The sequence below is a fragment of the Ovis canadensis genome, chromosome X (assembly GCF_042477335.2).
Source record: "Ovis canadensis isolate MfBH-ARS-UI-01 breed Bighorn chromosome X, ARS-UI_OviCan_v2, whole genome shotgun sequence".
Lineage (NCBI taxonomy): Eukaryota > Metazoa > Chordata > Mammalia > Artiodactyla > Bovidae > Ovis > Ovis canadensis.
In genome coordinates, this window is record NC_091727.1 from 57,568,924 (window position 1) to 57,587,161 (window position 18,238).

The following is an 18,238-nucleotide window of genomic DNA, read 5'->3' on the forward strand; positions in this document are numbered from 1 at the left end:
ACTGGTATATCCTCAACTGCCCTGCTCGCTTATCTGCCAGACCCTCACCTGCCCCTGACCCCTCTCACCTCCCTTCCAGAGGCCTGTGATCTCTCCAGAGGGCGCGGGGTGCGGTGGGGGGTGGGGAGCTCGCCAGAAGAAGGGACAAGAGCTTCGGGCCAACCGGGAAAGACCCAGGAGTTTTGATGCAGAAAGGGCGGTGCCATCAGAAGGTGGCAATAAAGAGCCGAGATAGGAGACGGATAGCGGAATCAATGAGACGAGGAGACAGAATGAGCTGGTGATATGGGAAGACGAGGGCGGGTTTAGTAACGGGAATGAGCCAAAGGTTCTGTAAAGACGGCGGGAAACTGAGCCGGCTACGTGCCCAGTCTCCGGATCCGGGTGGAATTTGGAAATTCTGAGGCCGCTCTTAAAACTAGCGGTCAGGACGGACGAGGAGAGCCCGCGACGCGGTCAGCCCCTCGCTCGCCCCACCCCAACTTAGGAGGCCCGGAAGCGGAAATGACGAATGCGGAAGTGACCGGCTGTTGCCGAGGGGACGGGCCAGGCAGATGCCAACATGGCAGCTGTTGGGTCTGGTGGTTCCACCGCGACGGCCGGGCCAGGGGCTGTCTCCGCAGGGGCGTTGGAGCCTGGGACCTCGAGTGCGGGTGAGACAGGTTATGGCTGAGCGGTCAGCGGCGCGCCGGAGGTCGGGATCTCTGGGGGATTAGGAAGATCCTTCACTAAGGCGAGAGGGAGCATCCCGTATGGACCGACCTATGTGTGTTGGGGGTTGAGGGGAGGAAGTGGGTTTTGGGGGCGGGGCAGAGACCATTCCGGGCAAGGTATGGAGGTCTTTTCTGCAAATGGAGTGTAGAGACCATTCTGAGTTGGAGAGGGGTATTTCACTTTAAAGAGGCTAAGACCGCTGAAACCATTCTCAGGGTGTGTTTGTGGGGGTTCCGTCCTTATACACGGGAGACAGTATTCTGAGAGCGGGACAGTTTTTCCTTACAGAAAAGAGGGTAGTGGTTTCTTCCTTGTAAAGGGACAGGGGCTATTGTGAGTTAGGGTGGGGCGGCTTCTCCCTTATAGGACTTAGTACATTTTGAAGATAGGGATGTCTATTATATGGGGAGAGGAACGTTCTGGGGGTCCCTTCCTAATGGAGGTAGTTCATTGTATATTGCAGTGAACATACAGTTTTCCTTCTATGGTGGAGAAAGGACATTCCGAGGGTGTCGGGCCCGTCCTTATAGCGAGGAGAATTGATTGTGAGTAGGACAAGCGATAATTCCTTGGCTGGAGGTAGGGGTATGCGGTGGTGGAAGGATGATTGGTGTATGGGGAAATATTTCCTTATATTGTTAAAGGACCCAGACCATTGTTAGTGGAGGAACCATTTATTCTATGGTGTTCAATCCTTTGGACAGTGGAAGAATAATTTCTTTGTTAGACCATTCTGGGTCAGGGAGGAATCAGTCATCATAGGAGGGAGGGGTTGGAGAGACCATTCTGAATGTGAGAGAATAGAATAGATAAAAGAAAGACAGTTCCTAAATCTTTGGCTTGTTCATCCATAAAATGAGAATACTGATAGTTCCTTTAGAGATCAGAGCTGTGTAGGGGTCTGTTGAGGCGATCCATATAAATCCCTTATCCCAGTGATAGGCACTCAGTAAGCACTCAATAAATGTCGAGGAAGCAGTTGGTATTCTGCCCAGGGCAGGGTTGCTTCTCACCCAGGAGAGGAAGAGAGAGGGCTGAGGCGGAAATAGGCTGCCCCACCTATTTCCCGACACCTCAGCAAGGATTCCAGGTATAGGCTGAATAGGGTGAGGCCTACTTCTCCCATTTTGGCTCTTCCTGCCTGTGGCTGAAGCAGTGGAAGCTGGCGTAGGGATCGGACCCACATGGGTTAGGATAGGCAGGCAGAAGGAGGAAGTACTGGTGGCTAGGAGGATCCTGGTTGATAAAGGAGAGGGGAGAGTGATGGTGTGGTTATGCCACAACAGCTTCTGACCCCTTCTTCCCCCTTGCTCCTTCCATTCCCCACAGCTCACCGGCGCCTCAAATACATATCCCTAGCCGTGCTGGTGGTCCAGAATGCTTCCCTCATCCTCAGCATCCGCTACGCCCGCACATTGCCTGGGGACCGCTTCTTTGCCACCACTGCTGTGGTCATGGCTGAAGTGCTCAAAGGTCTCACCTGCCTGCTGCTGCTCTTCGCACAGAAGAGGGGTATGAGCCAGGGAGAGGGGCTGCATTGGAGTCTGTGGAGGGTACTCTGTGTGTTTGTGTGTGTGCCTGAACCCACATGGAGGGTTTGTTGGGGGAGTATTTCTGTGTCTATGAAAATTCCTGGCAACTGTGGAAGTGCAGCTTGGCTGCCTTGTACCTCCAGCTCTGAGTAGCTGCATCTACATTTTTATACCCCTAACTCCCCAGGAACTGGCCCATAAACACTGAAGGAGGGAGATGGTCTGTTCCTATAAGGTAGCAGGTGACCCTTACATAATGGTTTATTGATTTCTCTCTTTCTTTATGGAGAATTTCAAATACAAAATCAGAGAAAATAATAACTATGTCCTATCACACAGATTCAACAATTATCATCTCATGGCCACTCTGCAATTAAATAGATAATCATCAGTGATTATCCACTCACTACCAATCTATGTGTCTGTTTACCTAACCCGCACCATGTTATATTGAAATATGTTCTACATGAAGAATTATTTTAATTCCCTCTTACTATCTTGAGTAAATATTTTGTTATATTTAGAAAAATAACTGCAATATCTAGAAGTCATACATCAAAAAATTAATACTTTTTAAAGTTAACAATCATATACCCAGTCAGCGTTCAAATTTGTAATGATTTCTCAAATATCATAAAAGTTTTAAAAACTTTGTTTGAGTCAGGTTTATATAAAGTCAGTGCTTTGTAATTGGTTGGTGTCTTCTGGGTCTGCTATTTCTAGATTCCCTCTCAACTCTTTTTTTTTTTTTCCTCTCTCTGCAGTTAATTTGTTGAAGAAACTGGATCATTTGTCTTATAGACTTTGGGTAGCTTGAATTTTGCTGAGTGCCTCCCAGTGGTCTCATTTCACATGTTCTTCTGTCCTGTGTATTTCCTATAAGTTGTTGGATTTATTTACTAATTTAAACACCTCCCTAAAGGCCTTCTTCTTTAAAATGTTGCCCAGTCATTTCTCTATAAAGGCCTCGCATGTGGCTCTGCCTTAGGTATTTACACTGAAGAAAACATCCTCACCCATTTGTTAGCTCCAGGACACTGGGAGGCAACAGTTTAGGTACTAACCTCCTGTGTTCTTGATTGATTCTGAGAAGGTTCGAGTGAACACTGTGTGGCAGGCTCTCTTCTGGCTTGTGGAGGTGAACATTTTAGTGATGGAGACATACATCTTGCCCTCAGGGGGCTCATATTTTAGACAGGGAGAAACAGCTACAGGTTAATCACAGGCTTTCATCTCTTATCTATGATTTCAGCCTGTCCCCCACCCAATTTTTTTTTTCCAGTTTTCTCATCTGGCATGAATTTGTCCATGAGTCACTGCAGAAATATGAATGAGCTTGATTATGGTGTGTAACCCCACATGTGTGGTGTGTGTTGTGTGAAATATATAGCATGTATACCATGTTACCTTCCTAATACTTGGACATTTTTGAACACCCAAACCCCTGGGCGCAGGGGATATGTGTAAGGGGTTAGAGATCAATAATTACTCCTGGGACTTAATGCCATGAAGGGCAAGGACAGGGTTTTGTGAATGAACATCAGGAGTTCGTGCAATAACCATGTACAGTAGTTGTGGGGTTTTCCCTGAGGAAGGATACTTAGCTGAGCCTTAAAAGTTGACCTGCGAAAAAGTGGGGTGAGATTTGTAAAGGTCTTATTGTATAGAAAAGTATTCTCATGAATTGACTGGAGCAGATCCCAGCCAGACTTTCTGCTTCATAGTTAAGCCTGCATTCTTCCATTTGACAGGGGCAAATGCTTGGTGTGTGGGAGGCTGACGGAAAGAAGTGGCCAAGTGGAAGATTGCCCCTGCTCTCAGGTGGCTCTCAGGCTAGGAAGGATCTAGGAAAAGTCTAAAAGCTCAGTCTGAAACAATCCCTCTTGGTAAACAGCCTTCTACCCACCATCCGAGAGCATCTACTTCACAAGCTCCTAGTTAGTGCTGATAGTTTCATTGCACACACTGCACTGAGGGCTTGCCCTGGGGCTTTGTGCCAGGGAGGTGGGCTCTAAGATGAGTGATGAAATATGGACTGTGGTTCCCAGACTGAGTATCCAAAAGGCTTGCTGGAGACATTGTGCTGTAGAGAAACTGAGCACAGACCTCATTCTAGCCCTCAGGAAGTCAGTGTAGTGGGGAGACACAGGACCAGGCCCACTCCTGTCCTTTAGAGGATCCCCATCTGTTGGTAGTCAGTGCTAAAAAGGGCTCTCTTCCCTCCACCTAGGTAACGTGAAGCACCTGGTTCTTTTCCTCCATGAGGCTGTCCTGGTGCAGTACATGGACACACTCAAGCTTGCAGTGCCCTCTCTCATCTATACCTTGCAGAATAACCTCCAGTATGTTGCCATCTCCAACCTGCCAGCTGCCACTTTCCAGGTGAGCCCAAAGCCCAGCATGGCCCTAGAGGAACTGGCTCGGGTGGGGGATATAGGATGTTTGGGGAGGAAGTACTGCAAAGTGCAGGGGCTGTGTCTCCTGTGGAATGGAATGTCCTTGGCTCTTCCTCAACCTCAGTTTCCTCATCTGTGAGAACTGGGAAGGGAAATGGTAATAGTAGCTACTCACTGGGATGCTGGAATGATTAAAAGAAATGATATCTGTGAAGAGCCCTTGGTTGGTGATGGATAAGCTTTAGGCTATTTACGGGTGGCCTCTTTAATTGGTTAAAGACCCTGGATTCTGGCGCCAGGCTGCCTGGGTTCAAATCCCAGCTCTGCTGCTTTCCAGCTGTGTGATATTGGGCAAGTCACTTAACCTCTCTGTCTCATCTTTAAATTGGACATTGCAATAGTACACTTCTTATATGAGGATTAAATGAATTCATGTGAAGTGCTTAGACCCACACCTGGCACACACAGTAGCCTCTATGTAAATGTTTACTGATGTTATTTCATAATGGATTCATTTGTATCAATATGTATGGATTCCTTTGTATGGATATGCATGGATTCATTTGTATCAATATGTACGGGTTCCTTTTTATCAATATGTATTTATCAAGACCTCCCTCATCAGGATGTTTACAATTCATTGGTTACCTGCTGTGTGAGGTACTTCAAATATATCAGTCGTATTTACAGATGATTATGTCAGGACTCAGGGCAAGTGCTTCCTCCCATTTCACACAGCTGGGACACAGGGTTGGAATGTGGACTTGGCTGTGGTCTGGGCATCCTTGCACAGCCATCCTCCTGGGTACTTTCTGGGAGGCACCTCAGAGCTATGTAGTCGCATCCCAGTCAGTGGCCAGCGGCTGGGTATCTTTGCTGTTTCTACGGTCATCTACTCTGCCCTGTGCCTCCACTGTGCCTGGGGGCCCACAGTCGGCGCCATCCCCCATGTGCACATGTTGGGGTTGGGATCAGCCCTCAGTGCCTTCTGCATGCCGCTCACAGGTGACGTACCAGCTGAAGATCCTGACCACAGCACTGTTCTCCGTGCTCATGCTGAACCGCAGCCTCTCCCGGCTGCAATGGGCTTCCCTGCTGCTCCTCTTCACTGGCGTCGCCATTGTCCAGGCACAGCAAGCTGGCGGCGGGGGTCCACGGCCACTGGATCAGAACCCTGGGGTGGGCCTAGCGGCTGTGGTGGCTTCCTGTCTCTCCTCAGGCTTTGCCGGTGTCTACTTTGAGAAGATCCTCAAAGGCAGCTCAGGCTCCGTGTGGCTGCGCAACCTGCAGCTGGGCCTCTTTGGCACAGCCCTGGGCCTGGTGGGGCTCTGGTGGGCTGAGGGCACAGCCGTAGCCCACCGCGGATTCTTTTTTGGGTATACACCTGCTGTCTGGGGTGTGGTGCTCAACCAGGCCTTTGGTGGGCTCCTGGTGGCTGTTGTCGTCAAGTATGCTGACAATATCCTCAAGGGCTTCGCCACCTCCTTGTCCATTGTGCTGTCCACTGTTGCCTCCATCCGCCTCTTTGGCTTCCATGTGGACCCGTTGTTTGCCCTGGGTGCGGGGCTGGTCATCGGTGCCGTCTACCTCTACAGCCTGCCCCGAGGTGCAGCCAAAGCCATAGCTTCTGCCTCTGCCCCCACCTCCGGGCCCTGCACTCACCAGCAGCCTCCTGGGCAGCCACCGCCACCACAGCTGTCTTCCCACCATGGAGACCTCAGCACGGAGCCCTTTCTGCCAAAGTCAGTGCTGGTGAAGTGAGGGCTGGTGGCAGCGAGGGGGGGAGACAGGGAGGGACTCTGGGTGGAGGGTGTTGGGCATCTGCAGGATTCAAGTTGCCACTGGGGCCTGGCTCCTCTGGGGTTGGAAGGGTTTTTTCTTCCAGGTCACTGAAATTTCCAGAAGGGTGTGGGATTAGGGCAGGGCATCACATGAACCCTTCCTTGTAGCCAGGGGTTTTTAGAGCTGCCTCCTCTGCCCCAGTCTAACCCCTTAGCCAGAGGTGTCCTGTCTCTCAAGCCTGGGAGAGTCCCAGCAATCCCTCCACCTTTGTAGGGACAAACTGGACAAAAATTCTTCAGCTCTTTAGTAGTGACTGATGCCTACCTGTGGGGTTCCGATTCCCATAGCTCGAGGCCTTCTCTCCTCCCTGGTAACTACACTGGATCATGTTAGCAGCTCAGTCTTTTTGTGGCCTTGGGGCAGCTTCCCTGACACAGGGACTTGAAAAAGGGCCTCTTATGAGCACCTAGAGAGAGAGGAAGGGGGATGAGAGCTGAGATTTTTGCATCAGCCCACTCAGGGGGAGGGTGCAGTAGGAGCCATTGGTTTGTAAGTGGTTTGGGGGTTTGTGGTGTAATCAGATGAATGATCCAGGGTGTGGGAAAAAAGAAGGGAGGTCCTTGAAGTGGCCTAGTCTCATGGAAAAGACACTGTAAGTTGCTGGATGCAGGGTTATTTTCTGAGACATCCGGAGAGGAAAATAAAGCTGCGAACCACACTTGTGATACCCCACTGGCTGTATGAGGCACCCTTACTTCATGTGGAAGGGTGTCTTTAAATTGCTGACATGTGGAACCTGCCCCCCCTGCACTCCCCAAAGCTTATTAACCCCTTAACTGTCTCCCAGGGTGTGTGGGGAGTATGTGTGTGCATCTGTTTGTGCGTGTGTGCGTGTGCTTGCACATGAGAGATGCCTGGGCTGTCTTTGCTATATGTACATAGGGCCATTGGATCTTTATTTTTGATTAATTTGTTCTGATTTTTTGGTTTGTTTTTTAAGGGACTGTAATGAACAAATGTCAGGATACCCAATGCCAAATAAAGATATTGTATTTATTTAGTCCACGTGTAGCTTTCTGACCCAGGGGACCTGCTCTCTCCGCGTGGGCTGTTACTAACCTCGGACTACCAGCCTCACTAGTCACCCTCGCTTGCTCAGGATGCCCACTTGCCAGCCCACCCCAGCTCTCTTGTGTTTTTCTTTCCTTCCCGTTTCCACCACAGGTTGCTCACCAAGGTGAAGGGCTCCTAGCCGCTGGGACTGAAGACGCTGGCCTGGCCTCGCTCTCCCTTGTTGCCCTGGCCCAGCCAGGACCAAACTTTCTGATCAGTATTAGTGGTGGGGAGAGGTAGACACTGAATCCCCTGTCCCCACCACCCCCTCCCATGCAGGGCTGACATGACTAAATGAGGGCCCAGACAGGACCCAACCACCTCAGCCTCCAGCCCCTACTATCCCTACAGTATTTCTTAGGTGAGTTTTTGTAAATAAAACATGCTTTGCATCTTGCTGGTTTGGGTTGGGAAGTCTCAAAAGTGTGAGAGAGAGAAGGAAGCACTCAGGTCTCATCGGCAAGATCCACTGAAAAGCTTTTATTAAAAACCCCGGTGGGGGTGGGGGTGGGGGTGGGGGGAGGTTCAGTCCTGCTGCTTGGTTCGGGAGGCCTCGGCATTGGCCCGGAGAACAGCCCCTGGGGAGGGGTAAGGGCGCTGCTGGAAGAGGGGCCCAGCTGCTGTCGTGTCTGCACCTGTCTTGGCCTCATTCCGCTTGGGGAGTCCCGTTGACCACGTGCCCCTGGGGAGTGATAAGAGGGTCAGGGGTGGAAATGTCTAATATGTGTAATGTGTCAGGCACCCTCGCCCCCAACAAATGATGAAGGAGGAAAGGAGATAATGAGGAAGAAAGGAATGATCAGTGGTGGAGTGAGTCAAGGAAAAAGGGATCTTGAGGGGTGGTCACTTACCGGGGTGCATCTGAGTATGAGCTGGGGTCCATGGGGTCTAATTCTTCATCCTTTCGGCTTGCTGCTGTGGAAGTACATAGCAGAGTGGGGTCTTCCACAGGGGCACAAGGAGTCTCGTGTCACCGAGCTCTTCCATCCCCAGAAGTGGAGCATGTGGTTGCCAGGCCCCAGGTCCTGGCACTCACGAGAAGCCAAGCGAGGGTTTCTTTACACTGTGGGCCCCTCGTGCCTCCCCGCCCCGCCTCACCCCAGCTTACCCTTCTTGCTCTTGGGGTAGGGAGCCAGCTCCTCCCGGCGATGGTGGCGCCGTTCTTTGCTCTCTTCTCGGTCAGCCTTGTCATACCCACGGTCCCGGTCCCGGTCTCGCTCTCTCTCTCTATCTACCTTGTCATAACCACGCTCCCGGTCCCTGTCAGACTTCTCATGGTTCCGCTCTGACTTCTCATGGCTGCGGTCTGACTTCTCATGACCTCGGTCCGATTTCTCGTGGCCACGGTCTGATTTCTCATGGCTCCGATCCAGCTTCTCCTCAGCGTCTGGGAACATGAAAGCCTTGTGATCCTCCTCCCACCTCGGAACCCAGCAGCCTTGGCCTCCAGCAACCTTGGCCTCCAACAGCCTCCCCTGCCTGGGCTGGGCCTTCTGACCTTACCCGCCCCTCCTTGATCCACTAGAAGGCCCTGAGGCCAACTCACCTGCATTACTGCTCCTGAGCTTCTTGGCGGATTTGGTAACAACAGAGTTGGGGTCGTGTGGGGAAAGCCAGGACACAAGGTCTGTGTCCACATTCCAGTAGTAAGGAAGTCCGCTGTGAGGCAGTCGGGGGGAGGGGGAAGAGAGGGAAGGAATGTCATCACAGATCTGCTCTCCTTGTAGCCTCAACCCGTCTCCCTAATCTCTGCCTATACCTGCCCCATTCCAGGACCCCACAGGGAAGACCCCCCCACCAGATCTCTTCCCCACTGGCCCCCATTTACCTCTTCCCAGGACCAGACATCCTGGAATGTAAAGTCAAATTAGAAAGCATTACTACGAACAAAGCTAGTGGAGGTGATGGAATTCCAGTTGAGCTATTTCAAATCCTGAAAGATGATGCTGTGAAAGTGCTGCACTCAATATGCCAGCAAATTTGGAAAACTCAGCAGTGGCCACAGGACTGGAAAAGGTCAGTTTCATTGCAATACCAAAGAAAGGCAATGCCAAAGAATGCTCAAACTACTGCACAATTGCACTCATCTCACACACTAGTAAAGTAATGCTCAAAATTCTCCAAGCCAGGCTTCAGCAATACATGAACTGTGAACTTCCAGATGTTTAAGCTGGTTTTAGAAAAGGCAGAGGAACCAGAGATCAAATTGCCAGCATCCAACCGATCATCGCAAAAGCAAGAGAGTTCCAGAAAAACATCTATTTCTGCTTTAATGACTATGCCAAAGCCTTTGACTGTGTGGACCACAATAAACTGTGGAACATTCTGAAAGAGATGGGAATACCAGACCACCTGACCTGCCTCTTGAGAAACCTATATGCAGATCAGGAAGCAACAGTTAGAACTGGACATGAAACAACAGACTGGTTCCAAATAGGAAAAGGAGTACGTCAAGGCTGTATATCGTCAACCTGCTTATTTAACTAATATGCAGAGTACATCATGAGAAACGCTGGGTTGGAAGAAGCACAAGCTGGAATCAAGATTGCTGGGAGAAATATCAATAACCTCAGATATGCAGATGACACCACCCTTATGGCAGAAAGTGAAGAGGAACTAAAAAGCCTCTTGATGAAAGTGAAAGAGGAGAGTGAAAAAGTTGGCCTAAAGCTCAACATTCAGAAAACGAAGATCATGGCATCCGGTCCCATCACTTCATGGGAAATAGATGAGGAAACTGGAAACAGTGGCTGACTTTAATTTTGGGGGCTCCAAAATCACTACAGATGGTGTCTGCAGCCATGAAATTAAAAGATGCTGACTCCTTGGAAGGAAAGTTATGACCAACCTAGACAGCATATTAAAAAGCAGAGACATTACTTTGCCGACTAAGGTCCGTCTAGTCAAGGCTATGGTTTTTCCAGTAGTCATGTATGGATGTGAGAGCTGGACTGTGAAGAAAGCTGAGCACCAAAGAATTGATGCTTTTGAACTGTGGTGCTGGAAAAGACTCTTAAGAGTCCCTTGGACTGCAAGGAGATCCTACCAGTTCATTCTAAAGGAGATCAGTCCTGGGTGTTCACTGGAAGGACTGATGCTAAAGCTGAAACCCTAATACTTTGGCCATCTCATGCAAAGTGTTGACTCATTGAAAAAGACTCTGATGCTGGGAGGGATTGGGGGCAGGAGGAGAAGGGGACGACAGAGGATGAGATGGCTGGATGGCATCACTGACTCAATGGACATCAGTTTGAGTGAACTCTGGGAGCTGGTGATGGACAGGGAGGCCTGGTGTGCTGTGATTCATGGGGTCACAAAGAGTCGGACACGACTGAGTGACTGAACTGAACTGAACCCTTCACAGGAAGGGTGAAGTCAGAAGTTAGCTCTCCCTCCCCACGCCCATGTCATCAGGCTCACCAGGAAGGGTCAAACACCTTGTACCAGCTTGGTGGCAGGCCCTCCAACCGGGTAGCCTCATAGTCCACAGGATCGTCATCATAGTCCTCAGCAATGATCTCTTCCTCTGGTTCTGGCAGGACAAGGAAGGGAAGAGGACAGCAGTAAGAACCAGGGAGATTCCCATCCTGCAAGTAGGGCCTGGAGAGACACACTCACATTCACGTGGACTGTGTGTGTGTGTGTGCATGCCAGGTCTCACATGCCAGAGCAAATACTGCTCATGTTCCAAATCCAAGTATCTGAATATCAGGATTTACCAAAAAAATTTACTCAAATCTGTTTACGGGTACTACTACCCAAACTTATCTGGTTTCAGACTTTAGACAGGGATACATTTTTTTAAAAAAGTATCCATATTTATTCAGCTTCTGAGTTCAAATAGTATGTGACACTGTATTATGCAAATTTGAATAAAATGAGTTTCAACAGCAAGGGGTTTACCTAAAAATATGTCCAAATCTATTCAGCTTCCACGGCTGGCAAATATGGGGTTTCTGACTCCTATATATTGACTAGCAAGTTTGGACAGCAAGGAATTTATCCAAACACTTCTCTGAATCTGTTCAGTTCCTGATGCCTGCAATAGTTGTCAGTTACTATCAACAGAATAAAGAAAGGTGTGTGAGTACTTGGACCTCAGTAGTCCTATCACAGATTTCACCCATGGATATAGTTAACAATTAAATGTATATGTCAGCAACAGCATAGTGCCTGTCACACAATAGGCCCCAAATAGATGTCAGCTACAATCATTAATATTGTTAGTAAGATACATACAGTTAGTACAGGGCCTGGTAGCAAACAGCCTTAAAATAAATACCATATCAGTATCATTATCAATATTATTAATAACCAAAGATCTTTGGCATACAACAGGCTTGTAATAGGTGTCACTTATCAATAAAGTGAAAATAAGATGAGTTTTCTAGTACCTGGCACACCTTAGCCCAAAATAGATGCCAGCTTTTACTATTATTGATAAATAAGGTATAAATACTAGCAACAGCAGCACAGTAGGCCTAAATGATAGATCCTATCATTACTTTATATACTGTTAACCACAGTGTATGATAAGCACTTAAGAAGACTCAAAATACATGTCAGCTATTGACATGGTGAACAATAAGGTATGGACAACTCACACAGTGCCTAGTTCCACAGCAGGTCTGAAATAATGTTATCTACTAGTATGTTACAGAACAAAGTATCAGCACCCTGCGACTATACTTGGCCGACAGGAGGCTGCCATAGGTGTCAGCTTACTATTACTATCCTTATTACACTTCCAGGAATTAACTGATGGGTTAAACTTTGGCTACAGAAGACCCCAAAATACACATCAACTGTCAGTGTTAAGGACGAAATGTCTATTCCACACCCCACCTCCCCTCCTCCTCATAGGACAGGAATAGGGGTCAGTAACACGTATTGTTGGGAATCCCTGGTAGCTCAGAGGTTAAAGCATCTGCCCGCAATGCGGGAGACCCGGGTTCGATCCCTGGGTTGGGAAGATTCCCCTGGAGAAGGAAATGGCAACCCACTCCCGTCCAAGTATTCTTGCCTGGAGAATTCCATGGACGGAGGAGCCTCGTAGGCTACAGTCCACGGGGTCGCAAAGAGTCGGACACGACTGAGCGACTTCACTTTCACTTTCTTTCACTTTCAACACGTATTGTTAACAAGGAAATGCCTGCCACCCCACTGCTTGGTGCACAATAGGCCCATGCTAGATATCAAGCGGCAGTATCCGCAACAAAGTGCCTGTCAAGTCGGGCACATGGTAGGCCTCTCTTCTCTTAGTTCTCTCACCAGGCTCCAAATGTTTGAGGATGCCTCTCTTGGCCAAGCGGGTCTGCAACGCAACAGGCAGCGGCATAGCGGATGGCAGACAGGCCTACGGAAGGACAGACAGCCTGAAAAACAGCTCAGATGAGGACTGAATCTGGTTATAAGAGTAACCAAGGGCCTCCCCGCAGCATGTACTCAATCTGGACCCCCATCTACACTAGGAGGGAAATAGACCCTACCCGCTGAAAGGTGGAAGGGGCTGTAAACAGCAATATCACCAACACTCTCACCAACTCCGCTCTCCCAGGCCAGTGGCTGCAGCACCGGGTTCCCGTCCTAGGCCCAGGCTCCGCCCAGCCCAAGGGGCCATGCGCGGCTCCCCCACTACCCAAAATGGTTTCACCCAACGTCCCCCAAAGACTGCTGGGTGGGAGGAACCAAAGCGTTGGGATGGGGGAGCACAGTGTAACACCTCCTCCAGCTCCAAAAAATGCACCCACCCCAAATTACCAATACAGTCACGCAAGTAGTGGACGACTTTCCAACTGGCCACCTCTCTCTCGTCGTCTCTATGAGCGCCAGGACCACACGACTCTCTTCTCCCAAAGCACAGAATGAGTTTCTCTCTCCCCGAGCTTAGACGTAACTGCACGACGCTCACGCAGTGAAAAGATGACGCAAACCTACCTAGCCAATGAGAATGCGCTTTGGTCTGAAGTCTGGCGAAACAACAGAACCGTTGCCCTGGGATAGGTGGAAAGCTCGGGCGCTTGTATACGTTTCCAGTGGAGGTGTGGCCCGGCCAGGGTTTAGCGATACTGCGCGGCCGGACGCCGGCGCCATGGAGGAGTATGCTCGGGAACCTTGGTACAGCGAGGGGCATAGGTGTCGGGACTGTTGCTGCGGCGCCACGGCCAGCGGTGGGAGGCGGGTGGGGGAGGCACGGGCCACACAGCGCCACGTCCCAGACTCGGAACACATTTAGATTTTTGTTGTCTTCTGCTCCTCTCCACTTGGTTTCTCTTACTCGGGCTCCGTTAAAAGGGGCCACAATTGTGTGCCTGCAGAAGAAGGTTTGGTGCAGGACGGACCACTCCACGTTTCCCTTGATTCCGTACCTCCCAGCCCCTCTGTTAAAGACACGCTGGTCGAATCCATTCCAGCCAGGGGGTGGTGCGGTGTTGAGCGGATATCCCCTGGAAAAACGCATGGTTTTTCCCAGGTCGCTTTGGTTAATGCTGGCGGGGCCTGGATGAGCCTGACCATGATTGTGGTCATGGAGGGGTGATGGGTCCTCCGCACTCTATGTGCTTGATTTTCCCCAGTTGTGCGAGGGTGAAAAGGGAAGAGGACGTGGCTTTGTTGGACGTGCTCATTATCGGAAAAAGGGGTGCTACCCCATTCTGCTTAAGGAACAGTGCCTGCAACACCTGTAGCGTAATTCAAACGTGCCAATTCTTTAATTAATGCCCTCTCATTAATTCATTTAATCTTTGACAGTAGTCAACCAGTTGGTTGATTCCCTGGTTGGCTGTGAAGGGGAGGGGCGGACAGGGCCAAGACTGATGTTTTCCCCTCTTCACATTATTTTTTGCTTAAATGAGGGGAGAAATAATCCCAGTATTATCTGAAGTGCTAGTTCTCATTTGGGTGACGTATTGCTCCCAGTTGGAAAGAGATCTTGTGACTTGGCATGAGGGAGCGCTCACATTAACCTCATCCTCCCCTTCCCGCTTGCAGCCCATGGCGAATTGTGGATGATTGCGGTGGAGCCTTCACTATGGGTGTTATCGGCGGTGGAGTCTTCCAGGCCATTAAGGGCTTCCGCAATGCCCCTGTCGTGAGTCCTAGCCTTCCCTGGGTGCTGCTAAGGTCCTGCCCTGACCACATGGGATACTGTTCTGAAACTGCTTGGAATTGCCAGTCACGTGCACTTATTCATTCTGGTGTCTGCTTACCTACTGTGTGGCAGGCCTAGCTCCAGGATCTGGGAGTTTGGGGGAACTGCAAACATGACCTCTGACCCTCACCCTGCTGGAGCTCCTCAGAAATGCTGTGCTGTCAAAAGGGTCATAAAACCAAAACCTAATTGTGTGCAAAGTCAGTCAGATTTTACCTAGAGTCAGATTCTGGGTGGGAAGCCTGGGAAAAGGGAAGTGACAGGAGTTTAACTGGCAGGAGGAGGACAGCCTTAAAGTTGAGCACATGCTTTTAATGTAACATAATCAATTTTCTCTCTCTGACAACACTCCCCTTTTCCCTTCTTGGGAGATCTCATCGAATGTCATGACTTTAAATGCTATCCACTTGCCAAGGTCTCTGCAATTTCTCTAGCCCTGTACTTCCTCTCAAATCCTGGCACTCTCTTTCCTGAATCTTTGTCCAGGTTTCTCCCTCTCATCCTCAAGGTCTCAGAACAAATGCCCCCTTCCTTTAAGAGGCCTTTCCTGACCTCTCAGCCACTGTCATAGCTCTTTATCTCATTTCCTCTAGGGTCCTGATTGCTGCCTGAAGCTATCTTGTTTATCTGAATCCTTATTCAGGATCTGTCTCTCACACTATAATGTGAGCTCTGAGAGGGTAGGGGCCAGGTCTACCTTGTTCACTGCTGTATCCCTGCATATACCATGGTGCTTGGCACATCGGTGCTAAGTACTGAATGAATGAATAACTTCCTATCCTAGCTTTGAGAGCACTTGTAGTGGGCCCTAGTTCTTGGCCACTTCTCCACATCTGTACCCTTGAGGCCCCTAACAGGTTTCCTCCCTCCATTCCTCTCTTAAAAACTAGAAACCTTATCTGCCAGTGACCTGAACCCTGCTCTGACTCCCTTCCTCCTCACTTTCCCTCAGGGAATGCGGCACCGATTGAGAGGCAGTGTCAATGCTGTAAGGATCAGAGCCCCTCAGATTGGAGGTGAGAGGTTTGGGGAGACAGGTATGATAACAGAGTTGGGAATGCTTGCTCCTTGGAGTCTAGACTGCAAGTTGAGGGTCCAGATTCTAGCCCCAACTCTGCCTGGGGCTTCCCGGGGGGAGTGTTATTTCTCGGCAGTTTCATACGGGTGAGTTCTGGAGTTTAAATCCAGGCCCTGGCTCTTCCCTGATGTCTGTGTGACCTTGGGCTAGTGGCTGAACCTCTCTGAACCTCACCTGTAACATGGGAATGATAAAAGCAGTAACCACCTCAATCAGTTTTGTCGTTTATGTAACTTACATAGTACTTACTAAGTGCTGGTTGCTTGCTAAGCACTTTGATAATATTAACTAATAAAAATTTTCAGAAGTCAGTAACATGAAGTGTGTAGATCAGGTCTTGGCACATGGTAAGACTTCTGTAAATAACTATCATTGTTAACTGGCTCTCCTCACCCATTTCCTTCTCTCCTAAACCCAGGTCAGATTCCAATTCTATGTGGTAGTTACGAAGGTCAGAGTTGCTCTGTTAAAAGCCGTATAGACAGAAGTTCCCTGGTGGCCTAGTGGTTAGGATTCTGAGCTTTCATTGCTGTGACGTGGGTTCAGTCCCAGGTTGGGGAACTGAGATCTTGAAAGTCCAATGACAGGGCCAAAAAAAAAAAAAAGCCACATTGAAGCAGACAAGTCTGCTTGTAACCACGTATCCGCTCCCTATGAAGGTGAAGGGAGTGGTGATGGGGATTATAAAGAGCTTGAAGGAGCTACCACAGGGGCAGGTGGACATTGTCTTCTAGGAGTTTGCCATGTGCCTTTATGTCTGGTTATTCTCCCCATTCTTTGCCACAGTATTCAGGCCCTGGGAGTCCCTGAGCCATGGTTTCTCAGGACTACCCGCAGGCACTGATTAGGCTTTGGTTTCCCCACAGGTAGCTTCGCTGTGTGGGGGGGCCTATTTTCCACCATCGACTGCGGTCTGGTGCGGCTTCGGGGCAAGGAAGATCCCTGGAATTCCATCACCAGTGGAGCACTGACTGGGGCTGTGCTGGCTGCCCGCAGTGAGTGCCCCAACCCCAGGCCCCAGCCCCTTCCACCCTGCTCTGCCTGTTCTCACCGCTCTCCACCTCCCTGTCCCCTCCTTTCTCCAGGTGGCCCATTGGCCATGGTGGGCTCGGCAATGATGGGGGGCATCCTGTTGGCCCTCATCGAGGGTGTTGGCATCCTTCTCACTCGCTATACTGCCCAGCAGTTCCGCAATGGTGAGTAACCAGTGAAGCTGGTCAGGGAGAGGTGGGAAATGCTCTGTCTTGTCTCCTCCACTCACGTTTACCTGTTTATCTCCTTTCTAGCACCCCCATTCCTGGAGGACCCTGGCCAGCTGCCCTCTAAGGAGGGTACCCCAGGCCCAGGCTACCCCAGCTATCAGCAGTACCACTGAGGAAGTGACCACCTGTCACCGCCACTGTGGGAGCTCCTCCTCGGTCCCCTCCCCGATGATCTACCTCGAAGGGAGGGCTGGCTCCCAGTTGGCCCATGGGACCCTCGAGAGGGCCTCTATCTGTTCCTTTATCCCAGGTTGGGGGTGGGGCACCCCAGCTGCCCTGATGGATGGGTCCCTTTTCTCTCAGGGCACCCCAACCCCCATTCACATGCTCTCACCCCAGTCCCTTTGCATGGCACTCTGATGAGTATTTAAAGCCAGTTTTGAAAATGCCTGTGTATGTACTCCTTGAGCCACCCATAGGAGCCGCTCCCTGGGACAGGGTAGAGCCCTCTTCAGGGATGTGGGAACCATCGCATTTGGAGTCACACAGAGAGTCGTCTCTAATAAAGGTTTGTGGATGAGTGAGTAGGAGGGGGTCTATGAATCAAGATGGGAATAGTACATGAATAAGGATGTGTGGGGGCCAAGTGGTGAATCACAAGCAGACAGAAGAGGAATGGGCTTAGAAAAGGAGTGACCACAGATTGCTGGAGTGGAGGTGGTGGTTCAGCATGTGGCACCTCTGAGCCCTCTTCCCTACGTCCTCATTGCCAAGGCTGAGAAATCTGACCTCACAATGAACAGTCTGCCTAGATAGCAGTCCTCACATTTGTGAAGATAATTCCCCCCTCCATGTGGCTTCATCAGGGACCTGGGATGGAAGTAGGGATCCAGGAGACCCAGCTTCCTTCAAGAAGGTACCTTTAGTTTCCTCTGCACCACAGCCATATTTGTGCTCTGCAATGCTCAGTGTTGTCAGTATTTAAGAGTACCACAGAATAACCAGAAAATGAGTTTTCATTTGGGGGTGGGGTGGGGATTATGGGAAAGAGAACTTCCTGGATAGACATTGGCCCCAAACACTGTCTCTTGTGTGCAAACACCTACATGTGTGGGGCAGACGCCTCCAGTGGGGTGCAGATGGCCTCATGGGAGACACACAAACTGTCCCTTGCAGAGAGGTGGAAATGCTCTCTCTCTCATACAGAGTCACTCCCTGGGGGTGCAAATGCTGAGTTCTCAGGCCTCCCAAGGCCTCAACGAGGACCTAGT

At 50.1% G+C, this 18,238-nt stretch overlaps 3 protein-coding genes across 16 annotated transcripts; 2 read left to right on the forward strand and 1 right to left on the reverse strand.

Annotated features, from left to right (window-relative positions):
- Window positions 1-247: 247 nt before the first annotated feature.
- On the forward strand, window positions 248-7,934 carry SLC35A2 (solute carrier family 35 member A2). Of its 4 annotated transcripts, XM_070290082.1 has the most exons (6): window positions 530-653; window positions 1,178-1,259; window positions 2,044-2,226; window positions 4,477-4,628; window positions 5,648-6,384; window positions 7,649-7,934. In XM_070290082.1, exons 2-6 carry the CDS (start codon window positions 1,199-1,201, stop codon window positions 7,674-7,676), a joined length of 1,161 nt encoding a protein of 386 aa, XP_070146183.1. In that variant the 5' UTR covers window positions 530-653; window positions 1,178-1,198; the 3' UTR covers window positions 7,677-7,934. The 4 variants fall into 4 exon arrangements, with proteins under 4 accessions (XP_070146182.1, XP_070146185.1, XP_070146184.1 ...); XM_070290081.1 differs by lacking the exon at window positions 1,178-1,259 and having other exon boundaries at window positions 248-653; XM_070290084.1 differs by lacking the exon at window positions 1,178-1,259 and having other exon boundaries at window positions 479-653; window positions 6,238-6,384; window positions 7,649-7,874.
- Window positions 7,935-8,002: 68 nt separating this feature from the next.
- PQBP1 (polyglutamine binding protein 1) lies at window positions 8,003-13,489 on the reverse strand. Of its 10 annotated transcripts, none has more exons than XM_070290086.1 (7): window positions 13,298-13,489; window positions 12,809-12,893; window positions 10,958-11,069; window positions 9,084-9,196; window positions 8,646-8,924; window positions 8,389-8,452; window positions 8,003-8,219 (listed from the first exon to the last, which is right to left on the reverse strand). In XM_070290086.1, the coding sequence occupies exons 2-7, from the start codon at window positions 12,873-12,875 to the stop codon at window positions 8,063-8,065; spliced, it is 792 nt and encodes a 263-aa protein (XP_070146187.1). In that variant the 5' UTR covers window positions 12,876-12,893; window positions 13,298-13,489; the 3' UTR covers window positions 8,003-8,062. The 10 variants fall into 10 exon arrangements, with proteins under 10 accessions (XP_070146187.1, XP_070146189.1, XP_070146191.1 ...); XM_070290088.1 differs by having other exon boundaries at window positions 13,288-13,470; XM_070290090.1 differs by having other exon boundaries at window positions 8,389-8,449; window positions 13,298-13,461.
- On the forward strand, window positions 12,518-17,551 carry TIMM17B (translocase of inner mitochondrial membrane 17B). 2 transcript variants are annotated; one of them, XM_070290096.1, is made up of 6 exons: window positions 12,518-13,654; window positions 14,528-14,627; window positions 15,640-15,703; window positions 16,632-16,760; window positions 16,851-16,961; window positions 17,052-17,551. In XM_070290096.1, exons 1-6 carry the CDS (start codon window positions 13,482-13,484, stop codon window positions 17,138-17,140), a joined length of 666 nt encoding a protein of 221 aa, XP_070146197.1. In that variant the 5' UTR covers window positions 12,518-13,481; the 3' UTR covers window positions 17,141-17,551. The 2 variants fall into 2 exon arrangements, with proteins under 2 accessions (XP_070146197.1, XP_070146198.1); XM_070290097.1 differs by having other exon boundaries at window positions 12,518-13,636.
- Window positions 17,552-18,238: the final 687 nt, after the last annotated feature.

What these genes read in the sequence shown, in the direction of transcription:
- TIMM17B (XM_070290096.1), top strand. Translation starts at nt 13,482, where the DNA reads ATGAGAATGCGCTTTGGTCTGAAGTCTGGCGAAACAACAGAACCGTTG. An exon ending in GAGTATGCTCGGGAACCTTG is followed by an intron (nt 13,655 to 14,527) that starts GTACAGCGAGGG and finishes TCCCGCTTGCAG; the next exon opens with CCCATGGCGAATTGTGGATG. An exon ending in GGCTGTGCTGGCTGCCCGCA is followed by an intron (nt 16,761 to 16,850) that starts GTGAGTGCCCCA and finishes TCCTTTCTCCAG; the next exon opens with GTGGCCCATTGGCCATGGTG.
- SLC35A2 (XM_070290081.1), top strand. Translation starts at nt 563, where the DNA reads ATGGCAGCTGTTGGGTCTGGTGGTTCCACCGCGACGGCCGGGCCAGGG. An exon ending in GCCTGGGACCTCGAGTGCGG is followed by an intron (nt 654 to 2,043) that starts GTGAGACAGGTT and finishes CATTCCCCACAG; the next exon opens with CTCACCGGCGCCTCAAATAC. An exon ending in ACGGAGCCCTTTCTGCCAAA is followed by an intron (nt 6,385 to 7,648) that starts GTCAGTGCTGGT and finishes TTTCCACCACAG; the next exon opens with GTTGCTCACCAAGGTGAAGG.
- PQBP1 (XM_070290086.1), bottom strand. Translation starts at nt 12,875, where the DNA reads ATGCCGCTGCCTGTTGCGTTGCAGACCCGCTTGGCCAAGAGAGGCATC. An exon ending in CTACCCCAAGAGCAAGAAGG is followed by an intron (nt 8,453 to 8,645) that starts GTAAGCTGGGGT and finishes GTACTTCCACAG; the next exon opens with CAGCAAGCCGAAAGGATGAA. An exon ending in TCATACTCAGATGCACCCCG is followed by an intron (nt 8,220 to 8,388) that starts GTAAGTGACCAC and finishes ATCACTCCCCAG; the next exon opens with GGGCACGTGGTCAACGGGAC.